The sequence below is a fragment of the Lissotriton helveticus genome, chromosome 2_2, assembly GCF_964261635.1.
Source record: "Lissotriton helveticus chromosome 2_2, aLisHel1.1, whole genome shotgun sequence".
NCBI lineage: Eukaryota > Metazoa > Chordata > Amphibia > Caudata > Salamandridae > Lissotriton > Lissotriton helveticus.
This window is the reverse complement of record NC_136060.1, coordinates 306767384-306792104: the sequence shown is the minus strand read 5'-3', so window position 1 is coordinate 306792104 and position 24721 is coordinate 306767384. Positions and strand designations below refer to the sequence as shown.

General features: G+C 46.3%; 1 protein-coding gene across 2 annotated transcripts in view; it reads left to right on the top strand.

The window, feature by feature from the left end:
• LOC144821810 (uncharacterized) overlaps positions 1 to 24721 on the top strand; it is a 336838-nt gene that overhangs the window by 183219 nt on the left and 128898 nt on the right. For both annotated transcript variants that reach the window (XM_078678984.1, XM_078678985.1), the window contains exon 5: positions 548 to 676. In XM_078678984.1, the coding sequence (XP_078535110.1) occupies positions 548 to 676 (129 nt within the window). The remainder of the gene's footprint in view (positions 1 to 547; positions 677 to 24721) is intronic.

Here is a 24721-nt window from a genome sequence, read left to right as displayed (position 1 = left end):
ATTGCCAATTTGAAGGCAAGCAGATTAAAAGGTACACCATCCAGTGGTGACTGGTGATCTTTGAATGTTGTGGAATGTAATGTCTGTCAGGAGTTCAGTCAGTTCACCCCATTTTTTCCAAAATTTCCCTCACTCATCCTCATTCCCTCTTACATTTACTAACCTTCCCCTCACTCACTCACTCGAACTCACATTCTATCCCTTACTCATTCTTACTCACCCACCCTCATTGTTAATCTTACACAAACACACTCATTGTGAGTGGTTCTCATTCTCACTTACAAACACACTTAAACACAGTCACCCTTTTTCACTCACTGAGTCTGGGCCATTGATAACTACACTGCTGATTCACTACTACTCCCTCTCACAATCTCTAATTACTCACTCCTACAATAATGCAGAATTCTAAGGACTCACGTAGCAAACTTCTAGATTATGACACAATTATCGTTGAGCTGTTATATTATTATGATTCCCTTGTGTTTTTTAAATGGAGATTTATGGTATAAAGTTTTATACTGACCACTAATTGTTTTTGATGCAGTGATGCAGAGCACTGAATACGATGACCGACTGCAGTGTTTTAAAAACGCGGAATCCCTTAAAAATAGCATCGAGAATTTAGAAGCTATTTTCTGTCATAGAAATCAGTGGCCTGTAGAAGAACAACCAGGTACGTCTCCTTGTTTTTACTCAGGCAGTGATATAGTTTGGGCCTAGTATACAATATTGTTTTGACATTGCTTCATCATAAGGTACAAACTGCACTAGCACAACTTTCCAACTAAAGGAATACTGCAGACAGACAAGCATTGAAAAAGCCATTAGATCTCATGTATGAGAGAGCTATTGGCTATGCCAATGTGTCTGAGCCATGTTATACACCAGTGTGGCTGCTGTTCAGTTAGTGGCATGGAGTGGAGTGGCGTTATGTAGATTAGAGTTTCGTAAATTGGAGTGTCGTAAAGTGGAGTTGCATAGAGTGGAGTACAGTGGCTTAGAGTGGGGTGGAGTGTAGGGTAGTAGTGTAGAGAGTAGTGGAGTGTTGTAAAGTGAAGTAGTGTGGCGTAGATTAGAGTGGCGTAGAGTGGACTAGAATGTTGTAGAGAGGATAGAGGCATAGAGAGTCATATAGTGGAGTAGTGTAAAGTGTCATATAGCGGAGTGGCAGAGAATGGAAGGAGATAGAATGGTGTAAATGGAGTGGTGTAGAGTGGAGTGGATTAGAGTGTCGCAGAGTGGAGGGGTGCAGACTGGAACAGAGTGTCATAGAGGAGAGTGGCGTAGAGGGGACTAGTGTGGAGTAGGATGGAGTGGCATAGAGTAGAATGCTATAGAGTGGAGTAAAGGGGAGTGGTATAGAGTGCAGTAGCAATGAGTATCATAGATTGTTGTAGAGTGGAGTGGTGCAGAGTGGAGTGATGTAGAGTGAAGTGTCAGAGAGGGGAGTGGCATAGAATGGAGTTGAGTGTTGTAGAGAGGAGTGGCATAGAGGGGAGTAAAGTCTTGTAGACTGGAGAGTCGAAGAGTGGAGTGGTGTAGAATTGAGTGGCATAGAGTGGAATGGAGCGTCGTGGAGTCTATGGAGTGGAGAGGTGTAGGGTGGAGTTGAGTGGCTTAAAGTGTAGTGGCATAGAATGTGAATTAATAGAGTAGAATGTCGTAGAGTGGAGTGGCAGTGGAGTTTAATGGAGTGGCATAGAGTGGAGTGGAGTCTAGTAGAGTGGAGTGGCATAGAGTGGCATAGAGTAGAGTGGCATAAAGTGGAGTGGCATGAAATGTCATAAAGTGCAGTGCAATAGAATGGAATGGAGTTGTATGACATTCAGTGGAGCTGAGTGGAGTTGCAGAGAGTAGTGTCAATATGTCGAGTAGAGTGTTGTACAGTTTAGTGGAGTGTCATACAGTGGAGTGGCGTGGAGTGGCGTAGAGTAGAGTAAAGTGGTGTGGAGTAGCTTAGAGTGGAGTGGAGTGTTTGGCTGTTAACTGCATGTAGGTTTGATGTAGGCATGCTGCAGGAGTTGAAGATGTTGCTAACATGAGAGTCATACTGTTAGGTTGTCAGAAATCTGTTTATTAGCTGTGCATGATGTGAGGCCTGCGCAAAGTGCTAGGTCCCACTATTGGGGACCAAGCATCCCCGGTAGCACTTGACTCTCTCATGAAAGCAAAGCAGAGCAGTCCAAGGGCTACTCAATGAAGGTGAGGTGGGCTATTAATCACAATTCACTGGTACACGATAATAACACTCGATAATGATTATCCAGTCAGTGCTTTTGCTTTGGAAAAGGAAAACTACATTTATTGGACACACACCACTAAATACTATGTATTAACTTACACTTATATAGTTATAAAACAGCTAGAAATACCTTACATGACTTTCTGAAATTACATTTGATCCCCGAAAGGGCTATGACCCCTGAACTCACAGTACCCCCTCACATATACCAGATAGAACATCACAATATAAGTGGGGAATCACTTTAAATAAAACAAGCCTATTGGCTTTGTCAAGGGGTCACCAAAACAACGGGAAACCCTGTTGTTTTTATCAGAGGTCATCGCACTAAAAAGGCCAATCACTCACATGACCGTTAACCACATATTAAAAATAAGCATCTTCAGAAACCAATAACCATTCAAATAACCATGTTTAAAAAAAAGAAGAATGTATTTATTTTTTATTAAATCAGTCGGTACATTACAAACAGTGAACTAATAACGAATTCACAAGATTAAGCCAGCATTCCATATATGCCATAAAAACTGCAGTAATTCCACTTTGAGGGACAATTGTGTACAGAATATCACAGTAAGAAAAATCACCTGATAATCCTTCTCTTCCAGATATTTGCCCCCCTCCCTACGTTTGCCCTTAGAGCTTAGCACACTGAATCCTACCTGCCGTTTGCAGAACCCTCCTCAACCTCCCAAAATCTAGTAAGGATCCGCTACCATGTTTGCAAATCCTCCTCGGTGTAGTCATCCCTCCTACAGTGATGGCGCCAACCCTCATCGGCCACTGCTCATTTTGGTACATCTTTCATCCATCCCTGTTCGCTGTGCCTAAACGGATTCATCCACGAGATGGCAACCCGTTGTTTCACTAGCAGCAGGGTTAGTGGCATAGTTTTCATTCCATTTTCCTGCCCTTTCGTTTCCTGACCGTCTCCAAGAGACAGGTGTCCAGGTGCAATTTCACTTCTATATCCTCAATACTCTCCAATCACCTGACTACTAACTCGCAATGAGCATGCACTGAGGGGCAGGGCCAGGGCCAGGCCAAGTGAGGGAAGGTTGCAGGTCTACCCTGACATCGGTGGCATCCGTCAGTTTTGTTGGGATTTAGTCTATGTGGTCTATGTAGAAGCAGGTGACATATGTGCAGTGTATATAATTAAAATGCACTAATTTAAACAGAGCATTGCTCATCCCTTTCTTAACAAGTGCGCCAATACCTTTTCATTGTGTGTCTTCTAGCGGTGTACCCAGTTCTTCCTCCCATGCTTTTCTAGCCCGAAATATGGTCCTAGGCTTATTTACTGACATGGCTCTGTATAAATTGGAAACTAAGGGGCAGATTTACAAGCCCCTTGCGCCTCATTTACGCCGCCGTTGCGTCACTTTTGTGACGCAGTGGCGGCGAAAAATCCTGCTCCATGGTGCGGCGGTACTTACAACGTGACGCATCTGCGAGATGCGTCATGTTGTAATGCCCTGCGCCACATGTAGGCGTTCCTGTGCAGGGGGGTCTTTCCGGCGCAGGAACGCCTCCTAAAAGTGGCTGAGTGAAATCTACAAGATTTCACTCAGTCACTTTTAGGCCCATGCTGCGTCAAAACCCTGCGCCTGCCTAAAGCAGGCGTAAGGATTGACACAGCATTAACTAGATAGGGCCCCGGAGCATTGCTGGAGCTGCGTCGCGCTTGCGACGCAACTCCAGCAATGCATCAATTTTACGGCACAAATGCGTGACGCATCTGTGCCGTTTTTTAACCATGGTGCGCCACATTGTAAATGCGGCGCATCCATGATGGCAGAGCTGTGGCGCACAATAACTGGCGCATCCCTGCAGATTTGCAGAGATGCGCCAGTTATTGTAAATATGCCCCTAAGTGTCTACCTCCATCAAATTCCAGGAACATCCGAAACAGTCAGAGGAAGGCGGGACATCTGGGTATGTAGGCCAGACCTCTTGCACTATGTCCACAATGCTTGCATATGTTACAATTGGACTGACCTACTCCAAAGGTCTCCTGTGCCACTTCAAATGTTATAAACATGTCATTTGGGTAAAGGTCACCCAGAGTCAAGCACCCCCAGCACTCCAGGCACCAGTATCAACTGCTTCGGACCACAGGCGGAATGCTGGAAGATTCCAGAAAATAAACACTGTGGAAAGCGGGCACGACTGAGCACCACATTCACTGCACGCTCTCAAAATGATAATGTCTGCTTGATTAAGTATAGCACCATGGGGTCATTCATCCCACCTTGGGATGTTAAAACAATGGTTTGTCAAGTCAGTTTTTAACACTACGTCTGTTTATCCATTTAGAGTTCTCCTTTGCAAGCTCAGTAGAGTGAGTAACGTATGCTTTTTCGGTAATTTCAGCAGGCACGTTGAATCACTGGCATTATGATTTTGCATGTAACCGGCACATTAGTATATCCGGAGCGGCATTTAACGCACTCTCATAATAGCTGGGTCATGTAAGGAGACTTGTGTTTCCCGCTGTATGTTTCATGAACACCTGGGGCCTCATTTATGAGAAATGACGCATTGTTGCGTGAAAGCAGTGATGCGTCACTTCTCAGTGCGCACTCCTTGCGACATTCCTGATGCGTCATATTTAATGTATGACGCATCATGTCGCAAGGAGTTACAGATACGTCAGTATTTCTGACATATCTGTAAGCGCAAAAGTGACGCATTGTTGGAGTGTGTCACAAAAGTGACGCAACTCCAGCAATGCGTCCTTTCACATGGGGCAAGCCCCATGTAAAAAGGGCCTGCGTCAGTCTTACGCCTGCTGTGAGGCAGGCGCAAGATTTTGACGCAACGGCGTCCTGAAACTGACGCAGTGAAATCTCATAAATTTCACTTCGTAACTTCTACGACCCTTCCTTACGTCAATACACCCCCCTTGCATACATTATACCTGGCGCAGGTATAATGTGGCACAGGGGTTTACAAAGTGACGCATCTACCTAGATGCATCACTTTGTAAATATGGCGCAACAAGGCACATTTTTTACGCCACTGGTGCGTCACAAAAAGTGACGCACCGGCGGCGTAAAAGTGACGCACAGCCTCATAAATGAGGCCCCTGCTTCTTTTCGATTATCTTCATCACAGGGTGCAGGAGTCACCTCTTTTTCATTAGTAATTCACGTCTTTTGCACTTGTATTCTTAATTCTTTTTCTTCTTCATGTGCAAATCCTATCATTGATCTGTAACTAAAACTTTTCCTAAGTGAAACTTTAGGATAACGACATAGTACTTCTTTTTTACGTTGTAGCGCCTACTTGAAGGAATGGAACCACGCATTCTTGATATAAATGTATATTTGAATTCTACCCCTGACGAAGGGTTTTTTCTAAACCCGAAATGCATTGGGCTTTTTTTGTTATGTTAACTATGTTGTGTACCATATGTAAATGCTTTGACATGAGCAACAATTAATTGGAAACTGCATGTCATTTACATCTAATATTTTTGTTTAATGAGTATTGCCTATAACAAATGTTTGAAATACAATTTTATTGTGGTCATGATATTGCATGATTTCTTGTTATGATTATGAACAGTAGAGCGGGTTTAACACATTAATTTATCCTAAGATTAGAAACTGAAACCTTAGGGACTCGGGAGAGCGCCTCGCAGACCTGGGTGTCCCCAGGCCTCGACCTTTGCTAGATCCACACAGTTTGAGGCGCTGGATGCAGGGATGCATGCAGCTTATGTCAAGCTTAGAGATAAATATCAAGGGAATATGAACACTGGGAAGGCATATCAGGATGCCCAGTGAGATGCGAGGTGGAGGGTGGATGCCATTGAGTGAGAGAGGTTGTACCCTGTGTTGGTAGGAGAGGGAGGACCACAGGATAGGAGCAAAGGGAAAAATGGGAGTGACAATAGTGATAATGAAGACAGCTTGTTGGATGTGTTGTTGGCTGAGCGTGCGCTATCTTACCGTCCACAAACCGGTGAAGGGGGACAAAGCGCTAAGGCACTGAGGATGTGGAGAGTGTATCAGCCTCTCTAGCTCCTGATTCAGGGGTCATGGGAATGATATTGACAAGTAAACAGGGGACAGGAATGTCCATTTCAGGAGGTATCAGACAGAATGATGTTAATGCTGCTTCACGGTTGCGGGAAGCTCTTATAGTACTGGTTACCATTGGTCCAGTACCCCTCTAGCGACTCCTGCTAATCCTTCCGTGATATGGATTGGCTCCCGTGCTGTAAGGACTTGTTCAGCTACACAGATGTGGTAAACTCCTGTGAGGGGACCAACTGGCATGACTCAGGAAACAAGTAAAAGTCAGAGAACCTTTGAGAATCAGCATGTTCTAGACACTGGATACTTAGAGTCATGGTTGAGGGACCATAATAATAGCAAGGAGACTCAGAATAGTAGGTCGAGTCAGTGTACCCTCAAGGCTGCAATCAAGGTGAAGCCAGTGGATGTGGTGAGGATGAAGGCTGAATTAGAGGAAATCATCAGTAGGATTCAATCTTTAGACAGAATAGAGTTGTATGATCCAGATGACTTGTTGTTTATGGCTAAGGATGTCACCCGAAGGGCAAGAAACGTGCATAAGAAGTTGTTGGAGTTGACTCAGAGGTATGGAGTAGATGTAACCCAATCTAAGGCATTGTAGCAAAATCACAGGCTTTTCAGAGGAAAAGAGAGTGAGTGGACTGAGGACACATATTCAGGAGCCGATAATAGGATTAAGGGCTTAGAGTATGCTGGATAAGTGGGAGAAGAGGTGGTCAAAGATGAAGAGTGTAAGGAAGGTGACACAGGGAGTAGAGGCATATTCTCTACGGGAAGTGCCTAGTGGAGGATGCATGCATGTTCCTAGGAGTTGGGGTGACCTTGCTGCATTCAAGAATGATTTCCCCAGGATAAGAGAGAAACCTGCTGAGTGGTACAAGCAAGTCAATCATGTTCTTAAGATCTCGAAGGTGTTGCGGCTTGACTTAAACACCTTGTTTGAAATTGTGGTTCCTAGTGATCTATGGTCTGCTTGTAAGATAGCTGTTGAGTGACCTTCTGCTGAATTGGAGAGCGACTCAGTAACTCATGGTCCTTAGTCGATGGTTATGAAGGAGTACGGTGTGGTGATCACATGGTTTCAGTTCAAAATAGTCCCACAGGACATCGATTGGATTAAGAGAGATCGAACGACCAGGAAACCTAAAGAGTTGGTACATGTTTACTATGAGAGGCTGTTACAAGCTGTCAAGCAGTACAACGGGGTAGACACACTTGACCCTAAGGACATGGGACAATATGTTTCCAAATTTGTGACTGGACTGAGGCAGGAAATCAGCCTCATGATCCAACAGCACTTAATTTGTTGGCAAAACAAATTATAGATGAAATCTTATGGTATGCAGTGATGAGGTGGGCTCGAAACATAGGAGGATAAAGAAGAAGTTGATGTTAGTCCAAATGCGCAATGCCTAGAAATTAGACCAGGTACAAGCAATGATGGGAACTGAAACTCGTGGTCAGGGAAATGCCCCAGGAGGTGAACAAGTACAATCAGCTGCAGGGCTGATGGGACAGGGAAGAAGTATCCCGGTAGATCCAAAGATAGGGATAGATGTCACAACTCTGAAAAAGACCACTGCCTGTCATTTTTTACATCAAATTGGGCATTTAAAGTGTGAGTGGCGCCTTAATCCGGTGAACCAAGAGCAGGAAGGAGAACTTGTGCAAGTGGCAGTGGCAGATGGAACAAATCAGTTACCGACAGTGACAAGTCCAAGATCCTTTAATGCAGTGGGGAATTAGAGCCAGTTAGTGCAAGTGTCTCAGCCTCCAAGAATTTCACACAGTAATCTGACATACCATCAGATGCCCTTAATGGAAGCCCTGGATGGATTTAATCTGGACTCGTCCTTATGACGGTGAGGGGGTAGGACAACTGTACACTGCTTAGAGGTAGACCAGAGTGGACCATACATAGAAGCAGATGTTGATGTTCATACCATTACATTCTTGATTATAATGGTGCTAATTATATTACTGTGAGAACCACAGTAGCTCCGAACGTACTACTCTCGGGAAAATCCACAAATGTTGTAGGAGTTTCTTAGAAAAGAATGAGAACCTTTTAACAGAAGAGGTGCCAGTGAAAATCTTAACCTTCCAGGATCACCATCAATTCATGGTGTGTGATTCAAGTACATTCTGTTTCCTAGGATGTGACCTGTTGTGCAAGTTGAATTGTACGATCTACTGCACACCAAAGGGAATAAAATTACAGAATTATGATGAGGACATTGCTTTCGAATTAGCAAACCAGAACTTTTATACTGCCATTTTTCCTTTACTGACAGTGAAAAACATGCCTCTGGATCTCAGAAACACTGTCTCTCCAGTGGTATGGGACTTCTCAAGGAGAAGTAATCAGACTGATTTGAGGAGTTCAACCAGTCCGTATACTGGTCAAGCCTAATGCAGAGTTTTGAACACCTCGGTACAATCTGACCCCAGAAACAGTGACAGGAATTCCGCCTGTAATTGAATCCATGATTTTGCAGGGCATTCTAAAGGAGATCATGGGAAGTCCAGGCAATTCTCTTATCATTGGGTTGCAAAAGCGAAGTAAGAAATATTGAATTGTCTGGGACCTTAGGAAAATCAATAGTGTTAGATTTAGGGGTCTCTAGTTGGCACAGGTAGGTACTTGTGACAAATAGGGACCCTTGCCTCTAGTCAAGATAAGGGGATTACACTCCTAAAATAACCCCTGCTCACCCCCTTGGTAGCTTGGCACGAGCAGACAAGCTTATCCCAAAGGCAGTGTGTAAAGCATTTGTGACCACATACAGTAACCCAGTGACAACACTACAAATGGACACCACACAAGCTTTATATAAAAAATAAGTATACTTTATATAGATTTACCACAAGACCATAAATGACATCAGTACACAATACTGTTACTTTAAGATGGTAGTTTTTAACTTAGTTCAGTTCAGTTCTTAAGATGCAACACTTTGCGATAATGTACCTTGCAATGCGTTGCGTTTCCACAACAAGTAATGTTGCAGCGAGGGAAATGCGGCAAAGTTCCGGTGCAAAGAAATAAAGATGTGAAGATCTTCCAGATGCGGCAGGCTTCTTCAAGGATGCGAGAAGCTTTCGCACGATGCGACAACTTCAGTGCTGACATTCACGATGCGACGGCAGCAGGCCTGACGACGGTGCGCTTCTCTGGGAATGCGGGAAATCTCGGTGCGACGCGTTAGCTGCAGCGGCGACACCCTTGTTCAGCGATGCGACGGCAACAGCTTCATCTGCGACACTCTTCTCCCACGTTTGTGTGAAGCTTCCGCACGATGTGACAACTACAGCGGCGACATCCTTGTTCAGAAATGCGACGGCAGCATCTCCAACGGCGGCGCGCTTCTCAGGGGATGCGCGGCGCTTTCCTCGATGCGGTGCAATATGACAGTTCCAGCAGCGACACCCTTGTTCAAAAGTGCAACGGCAAAAACAGCGACAGCGACACGCTTCTTCCTCGTTGTGAGACTCTTCTCTCAATGTGGTGCATTACGACAGCTCCAGCGCCGACACCCTTGTTGAGAAGTGCGATGGCAGCAGCAGCGACTCGCTTTTTCTTCGTGGAGTCGTGCTTCCAGCTCCTTGCGACACGCAGTCCTTCAGGATGCCCAAAACAGCAGCAGGCACTTCAAAAAGAACTCTGGGGAGCTGGGGTTTAAAGTCTGTTGTCCCTGAGACATCAGCAGGAGGCAAGCTCTTTTCCAAGCCCTTGGAGATCCTTCACAAGTTGAAAGCAAAGTACACGAAGTTCTTTCTCCTCTCTTTGGCAGTAAGACAACCACTGCAGGCCAATCCCCTAAGCAGCACTTCAGCTTAGGAATAGGCTCTCCTCAGCTTCTTCAGGTTCATCTCCTCAGCAGAGGTTTCTTCTTGTAGTCCAAAAGTGATCTAATTTCATGGGATCAGGGTCCCAATATTTATACCCCAAAATCCTTTGTTATCTGAGGGGAGAGGGACCTTTGCCCAGTCCAAACCAGTTCTGAAGCACTCTGTTTCCCAGACTTCTCCTTTCCTTTCACAGTGCAGGGCAGACATATCAGACGCCCCACAGGAGGCGGAGCCAGCATTGTGGAAGGCAAGTACAGCCCCGGAGCACTTTGTTGACAGGATTCCTTCTCTTCTTTCAGTGTGCAGGGCAGAGACATCAGTCGCACCCCAGGAGGTGGAGCCAGGAGGTGGAAGGCAGGCACAGCTCTATTCAAGGTTCAGGTGCAACTCCTCCCTCCCATCTAGATGCAGATCTCTGTATTCACCACTGGGCTGACTCATCCTGTCTCTTGGAATCCTCAGCCCTGTCACTAACAAACTCCAGACAAAGAATACACAACCTAGCAGAGGCAGGCTTTAAAGGTTAGACAAGAAAATACCTACTTTCTAAAAGTGGTATTTTCAAACACAGAATGTTAAAACCAACTTCACTAAAATATGCATTTTATCCTTCTGAGTCCAGGCATACTAAACTCGAATTTCCACCATGTTCTCTGAGTCAGTTAGGGTTATAAGAATGTAATATTCTAACTGCCCATTCTGGCCTATGGAGAACAGGTAGCCTAGCAATAGTGAAAAAATAAAATGGCTGTAATTCGCTATTAGGACATGCCATACACACACCAGGGCATGTCCTATCTCATACTTACAATGCACCCTGCCCCTGGGCCTACAATAGGGGTGTCTGATATGAAGAAAAGGGAAGGTTTAGGGACTGGCAAGTGGGTGCACTTGCCCAGTCAGCATGACAGTACCAGACTGCACGCAGGCTTTGCAATGGCAGACCTTAGACACATTTTACAAGGCTGCTTCTTTAGGTGGCACAACCAGTGCTGCAAGCCCACCAGCAGCATTTGGATTTACACGCCCTGGGCACACTCAGTGCACTGTACTAGGGTCTGACAAGTAAACCAAATAGCCAAACATTGAACCACTGATTAATACATCAATTTACAGTAGGGAGCACTTGCACTGTGGCACTGGACAGCAGTGGCACAGTGCCCAAAGCATCTAAGACCAGCAGAAATACACAAGGCAACATCAAAAATAAAAGGGAGACCCACGCCAATGGTGCCAGGTCTAACACGTGTCCCCTCCAGCTGAAATGTGAGGAGAATTACCCTAACTCCTGGAATTCTCATCACTAAGGCGGAAAAATCCTGACAGACCATCAGCGTTGGCGTGTTCTGTACCAGGACGGTGTTCCACCGTAAAGTCCATACCCTGTAGGGAAGTATACCACCGCAACAGCTTTGGATTCTCACCCCTCATCTGCATTAACCATCTGAGGGACCTGTGGTCTGTCTGAACCCGGGAGTCCCAAACAGGTATGGTCTCAGTTTCTTCAGTGCCCAGACCACAGCAAATGCCTCACGCTCAATAGCACTCCACCTCTGTTCCCGTGGAAGTAACCTCCTACTAATGAAGGCTACAGGTTGACCTAGGCCCTCCTCATTCATATCTGACAGAACAGCCCCCACACCATGCTCTGAAGTGTCTGTTTGAACAATAAACTCTCTTGAGAAGTTGGGTGCCAGGAGCACGGGTGCCGTGCACATGGCAGCTTTCAGGGCCTCCAAAGCTTTCTGACAGGTGTCAGTCCAAATCACTTTCTCGGGCGGCTTCCTGGAAGTCAGCTCAGTCAAGGGTGCAACAATGTTGCCATACCCCTTGACAAACCTCCTGTAATACCCTGTGAGTCCTAAAAAGGCACTCACTTTTGTCTGGGTTTTGGGTGGCTCCCAAGTCAGGATGGTTTCAATCTTGGGTTGTAGGGGTGCCACCTGACCGCTCCCAACTTGGTAACCCAAGTACACCACGGAACCCTGCCCGATCTGGCACTTACTCGCCTTGATTGTGAGGCCTGCCTTCCGCAGCGCCAACAACACTTCCCAGAGGTGGCGCATATGTTCCTCCCAACTGGACCTGAACACTGCAATGTTATCCAGGTAGGTGGCACTGAACTTATCCAATCCAACCAACGCCTGGTTGACCAACCTCTAAAAGGTGGCAGGGGCATTCTTCATCCCAAAAGGCATAACACAGAACTGGAAATGCCCATCTGGTGTGGAGAATGCTGACCTCTCTTTTGCCCCATCAGTCAAGACGATCTGCCAGTACCCAGACGTCAAGTCAAACGTGCTGAGGTACTGTGCAGCCCCTAGCCAATCAATGAGCTCATCAGCTCTAGGGATGGGGTACGCGTCAGTCTTCGTGACTGAATTGAGCCCTCTGTAGTCCACACAGAACCGGAGTTCGGGTGTGGCACCCGGCGCTGCAGCCTTCGGGACCAAGGTCACTGGGCTGGCCCAAAGACTGCTAGAGGACTCAATCACCCCTAGTGCAAGCATCTTTGAGACCTCCTCTTTGATGCAAGCCCTCACCCTGTCAGTTACCCTGTAAGTTTTATGCTTCACAGGTAAGCTGTCTCCTGTGTCCACATCATGGACGCACCAATCTGTGACACCAGGAACCAGGGAGAACAGATCAGAAATCTGTCCCGGCAACTAGCGGCAGTCATTCTGTTGCTCATGGGTCAGGGTGGAAGAGAGGTTAACACCATCCACTGACCCATCGGCTCAGTCTCCTCCTCCATTCCAGCATATGTTGCTAAGAGCATGCCCACTTCAGACCTCTCTAAGTGGGGCTTAAGGCGGTTGACATGCAGGACCCCCAAGGGGTTCCTGGGAGACCGCAAGTCCACCAAGTAGGTAACTGGACTCTTGCGCTCCACAACTGCAAACGGTCCGGTCCACTTATCCTGGAGCGCTCAAGGCTCCACTGGGGCCATGACCCACACTTTCTGGCCAGGTTGAAGCTCTAGCAGAGTGGCATTCTGGTCATACCATCGCTTCATCTCCTCCTGGCTGGCTTCCAGATTCGCCTCAGCCAGTTGTCTGAAACGCCGAGTCTGGTTCCTGAAGGCCAGCATGTAGCTATATACATCCTGGGGAGGTTTCCTGGGAGATTGCTCCCAGCCTTCTTTGACCAGACTCAGAGGTCCTCTGACCGGGTGTCCATAGAGAAGCTCAAAAGGACTGTACCATAGAGATTTCTGTGGCACCTCCCGGTATGCAAAGAGTAGGCATGGTAAGAGAACGTCCCACTTATGCCTCATGGGTTCCTCAAGACCCATTATCATGCCCTTCAGGGTCCGGTTGAACCTTTCAGCCAAACCATTTCCTTGGGGGTGGTAAGGAGTGGTGAACTTGTAAGTTACACCACACTCTTGCCACAGGGACTTCATATACTTACAAATGAAGTTGGTACCCCGGTCAGACACTACCTCGTGAGGGAATACCACTCGGGAAAAAATTCCCATCAGTGCTCGTCCCACCACAGGGTCGTCACTGTCCTCAGAGGTATGGCTTCCAGGTACCAGGTGGCATGGTCCACCAAGACCAGGATGAACCTGTTGCCCATGGCTGTCTTGGGGTCCAGTGGCCCCACAATGTCAATCCCCACCCGCTCAAAGGGGGTACTAACCACTGGGAATGGCTGGAGAGGAGCCTTGTGCTTCCTCCCGCTCTTTCCACTTGCCTGGCAAGTCTGACAAGTCCTGCAATGAGTGTCTGAACTCTTGTGCATTTGGGGCCAATGAAAGTGGGTGACAAGCCTTTCAAAGGTCTTGTTCTGCCCCAAATATCCTGCCAACGGCACATCATGAGCCAGCCCCAGTAGGAAGACTCTGAAACTCTGGGGTACCACCAGCACACGGGCTGACCCAGGCTCAGCAACCTTAGGCTCACTATAAAGGAGACCATTCTCCCACTAAATCCAATGTGATCCTGACTGATCACCTGCTGCCTGGCTTGCAGCCTGTTGCTACAAGCCCTCAAGAGAAAGGCATTCTCTCTGCTCCCGGCAGAATTCTTCCCTGCCAATGGGTCAGCTCAGGCAGGACCCCCAATTCAGCTACTTGTTCCCCGGTAGACTCCAGGACATCCCCCTCAGGGTCTACCTCCTCCTGGGCCGTAAGAACCTCGGGGCCGGTTTCCCGCGCCCCCTCCACTTCCCTCTAAGGCAGGTTCCTGGGCCTCCCTCTCAGGCTCCAAGTCCTCTTGAGTACCACTACTGGCTGCCACTGACCGGGTGGTCACGCAAGCCCAATCAGGCAGACACACCATCTTCAAGTGAGTACTCTTCTCCACCTTCTCCCAAAGTGAGCTCTCTAAATCATTCCCCAGCAAACAGTCTACAGGCATGGCGGGCCTCACAGCTACCTGAAGAATACCAGAGACCCCCCAACTCAAAGGGAACCTGAGCCATTGGACAATGGCTCTCTGTGTTGTCAGCGGCAACAACTCGGCACAATGCATGAGGGACAATCTGCTCTTGAGACTCCAGGTGACACCTGACAGCTGTCACACTGGCTCCTGTATCTCTAAGAACCTCCACCTTGTGGCCATTGATGGTCACCCACTGCCCATATTAGTGTTCCTGGGCAGCTGAGTTTCTCAGACCACCTCACAGTCTCCTAAAGAGACATGGGTCATCTGTGCTGGACCTCACCCACCTTGAACATCAATCTCCTCCCCCAAGGTTACACTAGCCATCTGCCGGGGCGGAGCACCAGTGGGTGCTGGTTTACCAAACAGGCGGCACCTGGGGTCATTCGCCTTATGATGACCCAGGTTACCATACTTGTAACATTTCAGGGGTCCCTGTGGAACAGGACTACCTATCGGGACCCCTTGCTTTTTCTCAGGGGGAGGCTGGGAACCTTTCCCTTGGTTCCCTTGGGGACTAGTTTGGGGCCCTTTGCGTAACTCCTTTTGTTTACCCTTGTCCCCCCCACTCCTCTGCTGGGGACCCTGCCCACCTTTGGTTGAGTCTCCCATGAGACCCTTGTGGACCCTGGTACTAACTCAGCCAAAAGCGGTACAAAAGGGGCTGGTGATGGCCATCACCAGCCCCTTTTGTACCGCTTTTGGCCGCCATAAGTGTAGTAGGGTATGCTCAGTCATGAGTCCCTTGCTCACTTTGCCACTGGATTCAAGCAAGCCGGGCTGAAGACGGCTGGAATGCCAGAAACCGGTCCTCGGAAGCTTGTTTCCGGTCCAGGGAAGACATGGTTTGGCAGTTCGGGCTGGACTGTTCCCATGAGGCACAGGGACAGACTGATTTGCATATAGCCATGTCTGAACTGGGGTGGCAGAGTGGGCCAAAGAACGGTGATGGATTAAACCCAGATCTTTTGACTGGGTATGAGTGTTTGATTGATTCGGATGCTCCGTCCATCACCACCCCCTTTTGTACCGCCTTTGGCCGCCATAAGTGTGGCAGGGTATGCTCAGATGTGAGTCCCTTGCTCACTTTGCCACTGGATTCAAGCAAGCCGGGCTGAAGACGGCTGGAATGCCAGAAACCGGTCCTCGGAAGCTTGTTTCCGGTCCAGGGAAGACATGGCTTGGCAGTTCGGGCTGGACTGTTCCCAGGAGGCACAGGGTCAGACTGATTTGCATATAGCCATGTCTGAACTGGGGTGGCAGAGTGGGCTAAAGAACGGTGATCGATTAAACCCAGATCCTTTGACTGGGTGTGAGTGTTTGATTGATTCAGATGCTCTGTCCATCACCACCCCCTTTTGTACCTGCAAAAGAAAGTGACATATTGCACCCAGGTACTGTTTTCTATCTTCTTGCACTTCCTGAACCTCTGCCTAAAGAGTTCAGGAGTCAAACCATACCTAGACATTAATGCATCCTACATGTGGCTGTATGAATTGTGGACTTCAGAAGTCATGTCTAACAATGTGTCCCGCCCCTCACTAAGGAACCTTCCCTACAACCCCGCTCCCCAATCTCTCTCAGGGACCCGTGGGAAGACATGGCTACTTCATAGGCTCAGAACCACTGACCAATATCATCATTTTTATACAACTCTTTCAACACATCTTTGGGAATGTACACTCTAGTTTCCACAGGCACTGATGGTACGCTGCCACCAGAGGGAGTAACCTCTAAACTTTTGGTTTTAAACTCCAACTCCCTCAAAACCTTTTCATGCTCAAACTGTAATTTCTTTTCCTCTGTATCTAATCTCCTATTTTCTATCTCCAGTTGCCTATTCACCTTGAACTTGGTCATCTCCATTTCATGCTTCCTGGACCTCTCTCTGTCCTCCAACTCCTCTGGAGACATACTCCTGGCAGAAGCACTGCTACCTATGGGGGAAGGTACCTTCCTTCCTCCTGAGCCCAATGGCCCTTCCTGCATTACATCTGCATTGTCTTCCTCTTCCTCAATCTCAGGAGTTTTCCTTGCTTCTACCCAGGCCCTCAGCGACTTATAGAACTCCTCCTTTTTGGTGCACCCAACAGTGGAAACATTGAATTTCTTGCAGAAGTACTTCAGGTGTCTTACTTTGTAGCTTTCCAGCCTCTCTTCTTCCCATTCACAATCAATAGAGGCTATGGATTCTGCTCTCTCCGCTACAACTGAATCAGGCATCTTTAAAAATAGAAAATCCAAAAAGGAATCTACCCAAAAGTATGGGGTTGCGTTATGGTCTGCACTCACTAAGTGGTGTTCACCAATCACTGTACATAAGTCACAAATGCAAGTCCAGAATACTCACCGCTGACCACCCATGTTAGATTTGGCAGTCTATAATTGGCACAGGTAGGTACTTGTGACAAATGGGGACCCTTGCCTCTAGTCAGGATAAGGAGATTACACTCCTAAAATAACCCCTGTTCAACCCCTTGGTAGCTTGGCACGAGCAGACAGGCTTATCTCATAGGGAGTGTGTAAACCATTTGTGACCACATACAGTAACCCTGTGACAACACTACGGATGGACACCACACAAGGTTTATATAAAAAATAAGTATACATTATAGATTTACGACGAGACCATAAACGACAAAAATGCACAATACTGTTACTTTAAGATGGTAGTTTTAGCTTAGTTCAGTTCAGTTCTTAAGATGCGACACTTTGCGTCAATGTACCTTACGATTCATTGTGCTTCCACAACAAGTAATGTTGCAGCAAGGGAAATGCAGCAAAGTTCCGGTGCAAAGAAATAAAGACGTGAAGATCTTCCAGATGCGGCTCGCTTCTTCGAGGATGCGAGAAGCTTCCACACAATATGACAACTAAAGTACCGACATTCACGATGTGACGGCAGCAGCTCCGATGGTGGCGCGCTTCTCTGGGGATGTGGGAATTCTCAGTTTGAGGCGTTAGCTGCAGCGGCAACACCCTTGTTCAGCGATGCGACGGCAACAGCTTCAGATGCGACATTCTTCCCCCACGTTTGCGTGAAGCTTCCGCATGATGCGGCAACTACAGCAGCGACAGCCTGGTTCTGAAATGCGACGGCAGCAGCTCCGACGGCTGTGCGCTTCTCCGGGGATGCGAGGCACTTTCCTCGATGCGGTGCAGTACGACAGTTCCAGCAGCGACACCCTTGTTCAGAAATGCGATGGCAGCAGCTCCGACAGCGGCGCGCTTCTCTGGGGATGCAGGAAATCTCGGTTCGATGCGTTAGCTTCAGCGGCTACACCCTTTCTCAGCGATGCGACGGCAACAGCTTGAGCTGCGACACTCTTCTCCCACGTTTGCGTGAAGCTTCCGCGCGATGAGACTACAGCGGTGACATCCTTGTTCAAAAATGCGACAGCAGCAGCTCTGACGGTGGCGCGCTTCTCTGGGGATGCGAGGTGCTTTCCTCGATGCAGTGCAATACGACAGTTCCAGCGGCAACACCCTTGTTCAGAAGTGCAACGGCAGAAACAGCGAAGGCGACACGCTTCTTCCTCGTTGCGAAACTCTTCTATCGATGCGGTGCAATACAAGAGCTCCAGGGGCGACACCCTTGTTCAGAAGTGCGACGGCAGGCAGCAGCGACGGCGACGCTGTCTCTCTTCGTTGCGAGGCGCTTCTCTCGATGCGGTTCAGTGCAACAACTCCAGCGGCGACACCCTTGTTCAGAAGTGCGACGGCAGCAGCAGCGACGCGCTTTTTCTTTCTTGAGTCGCGCTTCCAGCTCCTTGTGACACGCTGTCCTTCAGAAGGCCCAAAACAGCAGCAAGCACTTCAAAAAGAACTCTGGGGAGCAGGGGTTTGAAGTCTGTTGTCCCTGCGACTTCAGCAGGAGGCAAGCTCTTTTCCAAACCCTTGGAGATCGTTCACAAGTTGAAAGCAAAGTACACAAAGTTCTTTCTCCTCTCTTTGGCAGTTTGGCAACCACTGCAGGCCAATCCCCTAAGCAGCACTTCAGCTTAGGAATAGTCTCTCCTCAGTTTCTTCAGGTTCCTCTCCTCAGCAGAGGTTTCTTCTTGTAGTCCAAAAGTGATCTAATTTCATGGGATCAGGGTCCCAATATTTATACCCCAAAATTCTTTGTTCTCTGAGGGGCGAGGGGCCTTTGTCCATTCCACACCAGTTCTGAAGCACTCTGTTTACCAGACTTCTCCTTTCCTTTCACAGTGCAGGGCAGAAACATCAGACGTCCCACAGGAGGTGGAGCCAGCATTGTGGAAGGCAAGTACAGCCTGGGGCACTTTGTTGACAGGATTCTGTCTCTTCTTTCAGTGTGCAGGGCAGAGACATCAGCCGCACCCCAGGAGGTGGAGCCAGCATTGTGGAAGGCAGGCACAGCCATATTCAAGGTTCAGGTGCAACTCCTCCCTCCCATCTAGATGCAGATCTCTCTATTCACCACTAGGCTGACTCATCCTGGCTCTTGGAATCCCCCAGCCCTGTCACTCACAAACTCCAGACAAGGAATACACAACCTAGCAGAGGCAGGCTTGAAAGGTTTACAAGAAAATACCTACTTTCTAAAAGTGGTATTTTCAAACACAGAATGTTAAAACCAACTTCACTAAAAGATGCATTTTATCATTCTGAGTCCAGGCATACTAAACTCGAATTTCCACCATGCTCTCTGAGTCAGTTAGGATTATAAGAATATAATAATCTAACCGCCCATTCTGGCCTATGGAGAACAGGTAGCCTTGCAATAGTGAAAAACGAAAATGGCTGTAATTCACTATTAGGACATGCCACACACACCAGGGCATGTCCTACCTTATACTTACAATGCACCCTGCCCTTGGGCCTACCATAGGGGTGTCTGATATGAAGAAAAGGAAAGGTTTAGCGACTGGCAAGTGGGTGCACTTGCCCAGTCAGCATGACAGTAGCATACTGCACGCAGGCTCTGCAATGGCAGACCTTAGACACATTTTACAAGGCTGCTTCTGTGGGTGGCACAACCAGTGCTGCAAGCCCACCAGCATCATTTGGATTTACATGCCCTGGGCACACTCAGTGCTCTGTACTAGGGTCTGACAAGTAAACCAAATAGCCAAACATGGAACCACTGATTAATACATCAATACACATTGGGGAGAACTTGCACTGGGGCACTGGACAGCAGTGGCACAGTGCCCAAAACATCTAACACCAGCAAAAATACATGAGGCAACAGCAAAAATGGAAGGGAGACCCACGCCAATGGTGCCAGGTCTAACAAATAGCATAGTGATTCCATGTTGTCCCGTGGTACTGAATCCATCTGCAATCCTATTTCAGATTTCTTGTAAGCGGTTCACAGTGATTGACCTCTGCCAAGCATATTTCTCCATTCCATTGCACGAGTAAAGCCAATTTTTGTTTGCTTTCCGTCTGTAGAACCATGTCTTAAAGTGGTTGTATCCCTGAAGGGTACACTAAGAGTCCATCCATATTCAATCAGATCTTGAAGAAGAACCTTGAGAGCTTGATTTTAACCCATAACTCAGTGTTGGTCGCATATATTGATGACCTTCTCATCGGATCTGAGACTGGAGATGCTTGTAGGGGTGATACCATTGCTTTACTGAACCATCATGCTGATAATGGGGATAAGGTGTCTCTGAGTAAGCTCCACAAATGTCTGTTTGAAGTACAATACTGGGGTCATCGAATCGAAAAGGGCAAAAGAAAGGTGTTACCAGAAAGAGTGAAAGCGATCATGAAAATGAATCCGGCCAGTACCCAAAAAGAGGTCAGAATGTTCTTGGGAATGGTTGGCTATTGCCGACAGTGGATTCCCAGTTTTTCTATGATGGCGAAACCCTTGCAGATGTCGAGTCACAAGGATGTTTGTGATCCCGTTACCTTGGGATAAAGATTGCCTACTTGCCTCCCTGGAGTTTAGAGAGTACCTGTGTCAGGCTCCGGCATGGAATGCTTTAGTCCAAAAAGGCGTTCTCACTATTCTGCCACAAGCGAGAGGGTTGTGATATATCATTACTCATCCAAACATATGGAGGTGCCTGTTGACCAGTGGCCTACTTCTCAGCTACTTTAGATTCTGTAGCTTCTGCTTTGCTCGGATGTCTCAAATCCATTGCGGCCACAGGTGTTAACACTGAACGATGTGATGGGTCATCCTGTTACAGAATAAGTACTACACTCAGTTAAACCTATGATGAAAAAAACAGTACACAGTATTTGACAATTAAACAGGCTAACAAGATATGAGCAGATGCTTCTTGCTTCCGAGAACGTTACTCTGAAGTGGTGTTCTGTGTTAAATCCTGCTACCTTGCTGCCTGTCTGAAGGGCTGAGGGGGAAGAATGTGAAGACCATGACTGTTTAGATGTCACTGAGCTTTGTATAAAACCGAGACAGGACATTGTCGAGGAGCCATTGTCTGATCAAGTCCTTTTTGTTGATGGTTCATGCTTAAGGGACAGTAAAGGTAATTTGAAAGCAGCGTTAGCTGTCCGTACCATCACTGGAGTGGTCAAAGCTGCTTGGTTACAGGGAGTACACTCCGCACAAGTGGCTGAAATCATTGCCATTACAGCGCATGTTTAGTTTCTGAACAAAGCAGAGTCACAATCTCTACCGATAGCCAGTACAGTTTTGGTGTGGTTACTGACTTTGGACAGCTATGGTCGCAGAGAAGGTTCCTAATGACATCTGGGTCCCGATATGAAATGGGGAGTATGTGAGACAACTGCTGGAAGCCTTGCAACTGCCAAGAGAAGTGTATGTCATTTAATGCGCAGCCCATGGAAGGGGAAATGGCTTTGTCACCATCGGAAATAAGTATGTTGATGAAGTTGCACACTACAATGCTTTATACACGTGTTTTCAATGGGGAATATACTGGCGAGAGTACAGAGAAGACCAAACTCAACATGATGCTAGCTGCTGCTAACACATGGGTTGAAGTGAGGGGGTTATAAATGGAGTTTACAGAGCAGGAACAAGCGGGTTGGATCAGAACAGGTTGTGAGAAAGGAAAAGATGATGGCAGGGCAGCATTACCAGATTGCTTGTTGCATCTAATGGTGAGGCAAATTCATGGAGCAGCTCACATAGGAAGGGATGCGATGGTGAGATTGTTCAGACAAACTTGGTTCAATCCGAGGTTTTCAGTGATTGCGGAAGCTGTGTGTCATCAGTAGGTCACATATCAACAGATGAATGCTGGGAAGAGGACTGTTGTTGCCTTAAGCCACATTCGCAGGCCAAGGAGTCCCTTTAATTAGATAATATGGATTTTGTTGAGATGTCTGTGTGAAATGGTTTGATATACATTCTGGTTGTCTTATGCATCTTTTCAAGAAGGGTCAAAGCTTATCCAACTAGGAGATGTGATAGCGTCACAATAGCTAAAACGTTGTAGAAGGAACTCATTCACAGGTTCAATTTCAAACTACTTTAGAATCAGATGGAGGAACGCACTTCCACAATAAGGTCATGAAGTTTCTGTGTACCGTCTTGAATGTAGATCAGAGACTGCATTGTAGCAACAGGCCGGAGGTGTCTGGAATGGTGGAGCATATCAACGGTACCTAGAAATCGAGGTTTGCTAATGTGTGTGCTTAAACATTTCTGAAATGGCCTGACACTTTGCCTTCAGTGCTAATGAGCCTGCACAGCCTTCCTGACTGGAGAACTGGGTTGCAGCCTCATGATATACTTGTGGAAAGAGCAATGCGTTTATCTGCTGTGCCTACTACCACATTAGTGAATATCACAGATAATTTGGTCCGTGACTACTGTAAAGGATTGGCTGACTTGGTTTGTTCTGTGTCTCATCAGATTGAAGCACTGAATGCACAGACCTCAAAGCATCTCTGCCACAACCTGAACCCAGGAGATTGGGTTCCCATCCAAAAGCATGTGAGAAAAAACTGTGATGATTCTCATTGGCGTTGGCCATATCGAGCGATACTGTGACTACAACTGCTGTCAAGTGTGGCGTAGTGCTGAATTGGGTCAATGCGTCTCACACCGACAAGTCCTAGGTCCCTCTGATGAAACAGCTCCTCTCTGAGAAGAACTTCCAGCTGTGACTGAGAGGTCAAAGGAGGGGGCAAGCCAAGCTGTACAGCCTGCTTGTGATCCAGCGGCCTATAGGAAATATGCCATAAGCAATGCTACCCAACTCTATAACCTACTTCATAAAATTCTACTCTAACTCATGGACCCATTAACCAAACATGACATATTTTGACCTACTGAATCAGGTGATCAATTAAACCTATATACACCTTATTTACAAATTATATACAAACTATATACAACTTATATACAACCACGGTAAAAGATGACATTATTTGAACAAATCCTAACTATTTAAATGACCACCATGGCGATGGCATCTAGCTAATAGTAACCTGCGCTTCTGAATAACCAAGACCAGCTTGTTTTCAAAAGTAAGATTTTATTAACTAATTTTAGGTATTTCAAAATATAGTTTTATAAATGCAATTTTATTAGAATTGAAGCAAGCATGTTTGAAAAGTGTCATAAGAAAAATACAGTTTTAAGCAAGGAATTATAAGTTTAGCATTTCTAAAATCCTACGTCCCTAACTAAGCTAAATAAAATGGAAATATAAGTAAAGTTCTTTGAGGATTCTTACGTGCTCCACGCAAAGTCCAGCAGCACGACACCCTCATCCGAAAGTTAGAAAGCAGCAGCCAGCCCAACCCTAGGGCATGGGTTTTTTATACCTTTCTATGCTAGCTAATCTAAGTAAAGGAAAATTTTCTGCAAAAGTCGATGTCTCATTGGTCCAAGAGTGACAAGTGACATGTCACCCACATTTCAAAACTTCCATTAGGTCATATTCTTTGGGACCATTGTCTTTCTTGTACGTGTTCCAAAGCTTCCTTGGTTTGCAACAAATTTAAGCAAAAGTTCTCACTGACTCCATTTCACTTCCGCGGATGCCAAGTTATCGAATGTTCTTTCTACCGGTTTCTGACCTTGGCCACGTCCGACAGAATAATGACAACACTTCATCTTTGTTCAGTGAATGTGATTTTGACGGAAACTTTTTCAAAATGGACATCTCATGCTCCTTGCAGAAGTTAAATTCATCTTTTAGCAAACTCGAGCAAACTAGGCCCAAAAGCAGGCAACTTATTTTTCTACTATAAAACAAACACAAGAAAAGTATTAATGTAAGAAATATTATTTATTCTGTTTCCACCCTTCGTTTACTAATTGATTGACCCTCCCAATTAGTCTAATGTTACCTAGCAAGAAGCAAACAAATAAAGCAGCATTCTATATTTACCAGTCTTCATGAAACCATGAAACCTTATGTGCACCTAGAATAGTAGAAATGACACCACATAGACAAGGAAAGCAAAATAAGCACATGCCACTTTTAGATTTGCTGCAGTTAGTAATGACAAAACGAAAACGACAAAATTAATTTGTTATTTTTGCACGAACAAAAGATGCAACAATTATGCACGTTTATGAGCACACATGTTAATGTCCCCGTGTGTAAAGTTTAATCTAGGTTGTGTTAGCATAACACATCACAAATCATTAATATTTTTATTTATGTTATGGAAGAGTGACTTCACGAGTTTAAACAGATTTCTGTTTTCTATCCCGCTCCATCAACTCCCTCATCTGGTGATTAACAAATCACCACACCACCACCCAAAATTTGGAAATTTAGACTTTTTGGAAAATGATTCAAATTCATTTGTGTCAGTATTTCTAAAAACCTGTTTCTGCAAAATCCTTGCAATTGTCATAACGTGCTCTGTGTAATTCTTGTAACTCAATCTGCCTTTCCTCTTCTTTTTTGATTTTATAAATTCTACTCTTTTCCTTCATTTGTTTCTTTCTCTTATGTAACAAACAACCGATTTTTGTCAGGATAAAAATGAATATTATCACAATCAAAGGTGCCAAAATCTTGCCAAGAACTGAACTTCTAATGTCATGGAACCAGTTTTTAATTGATTGGAATCTTTTTGAAAGTTTTTCTGTAAAATCTTCTTCTTCTAATGGAATTATCTCTGAATGCATCTCTGTGATATTCTTAATGTACATCTCAATGTTCTTACTTTCGTCAGGGATGTATGTGCAACAATGTTGCACATGCAAAATGCCACAGACTCCTCCCTCTTTTGCTAGGAGTATGTCTAAA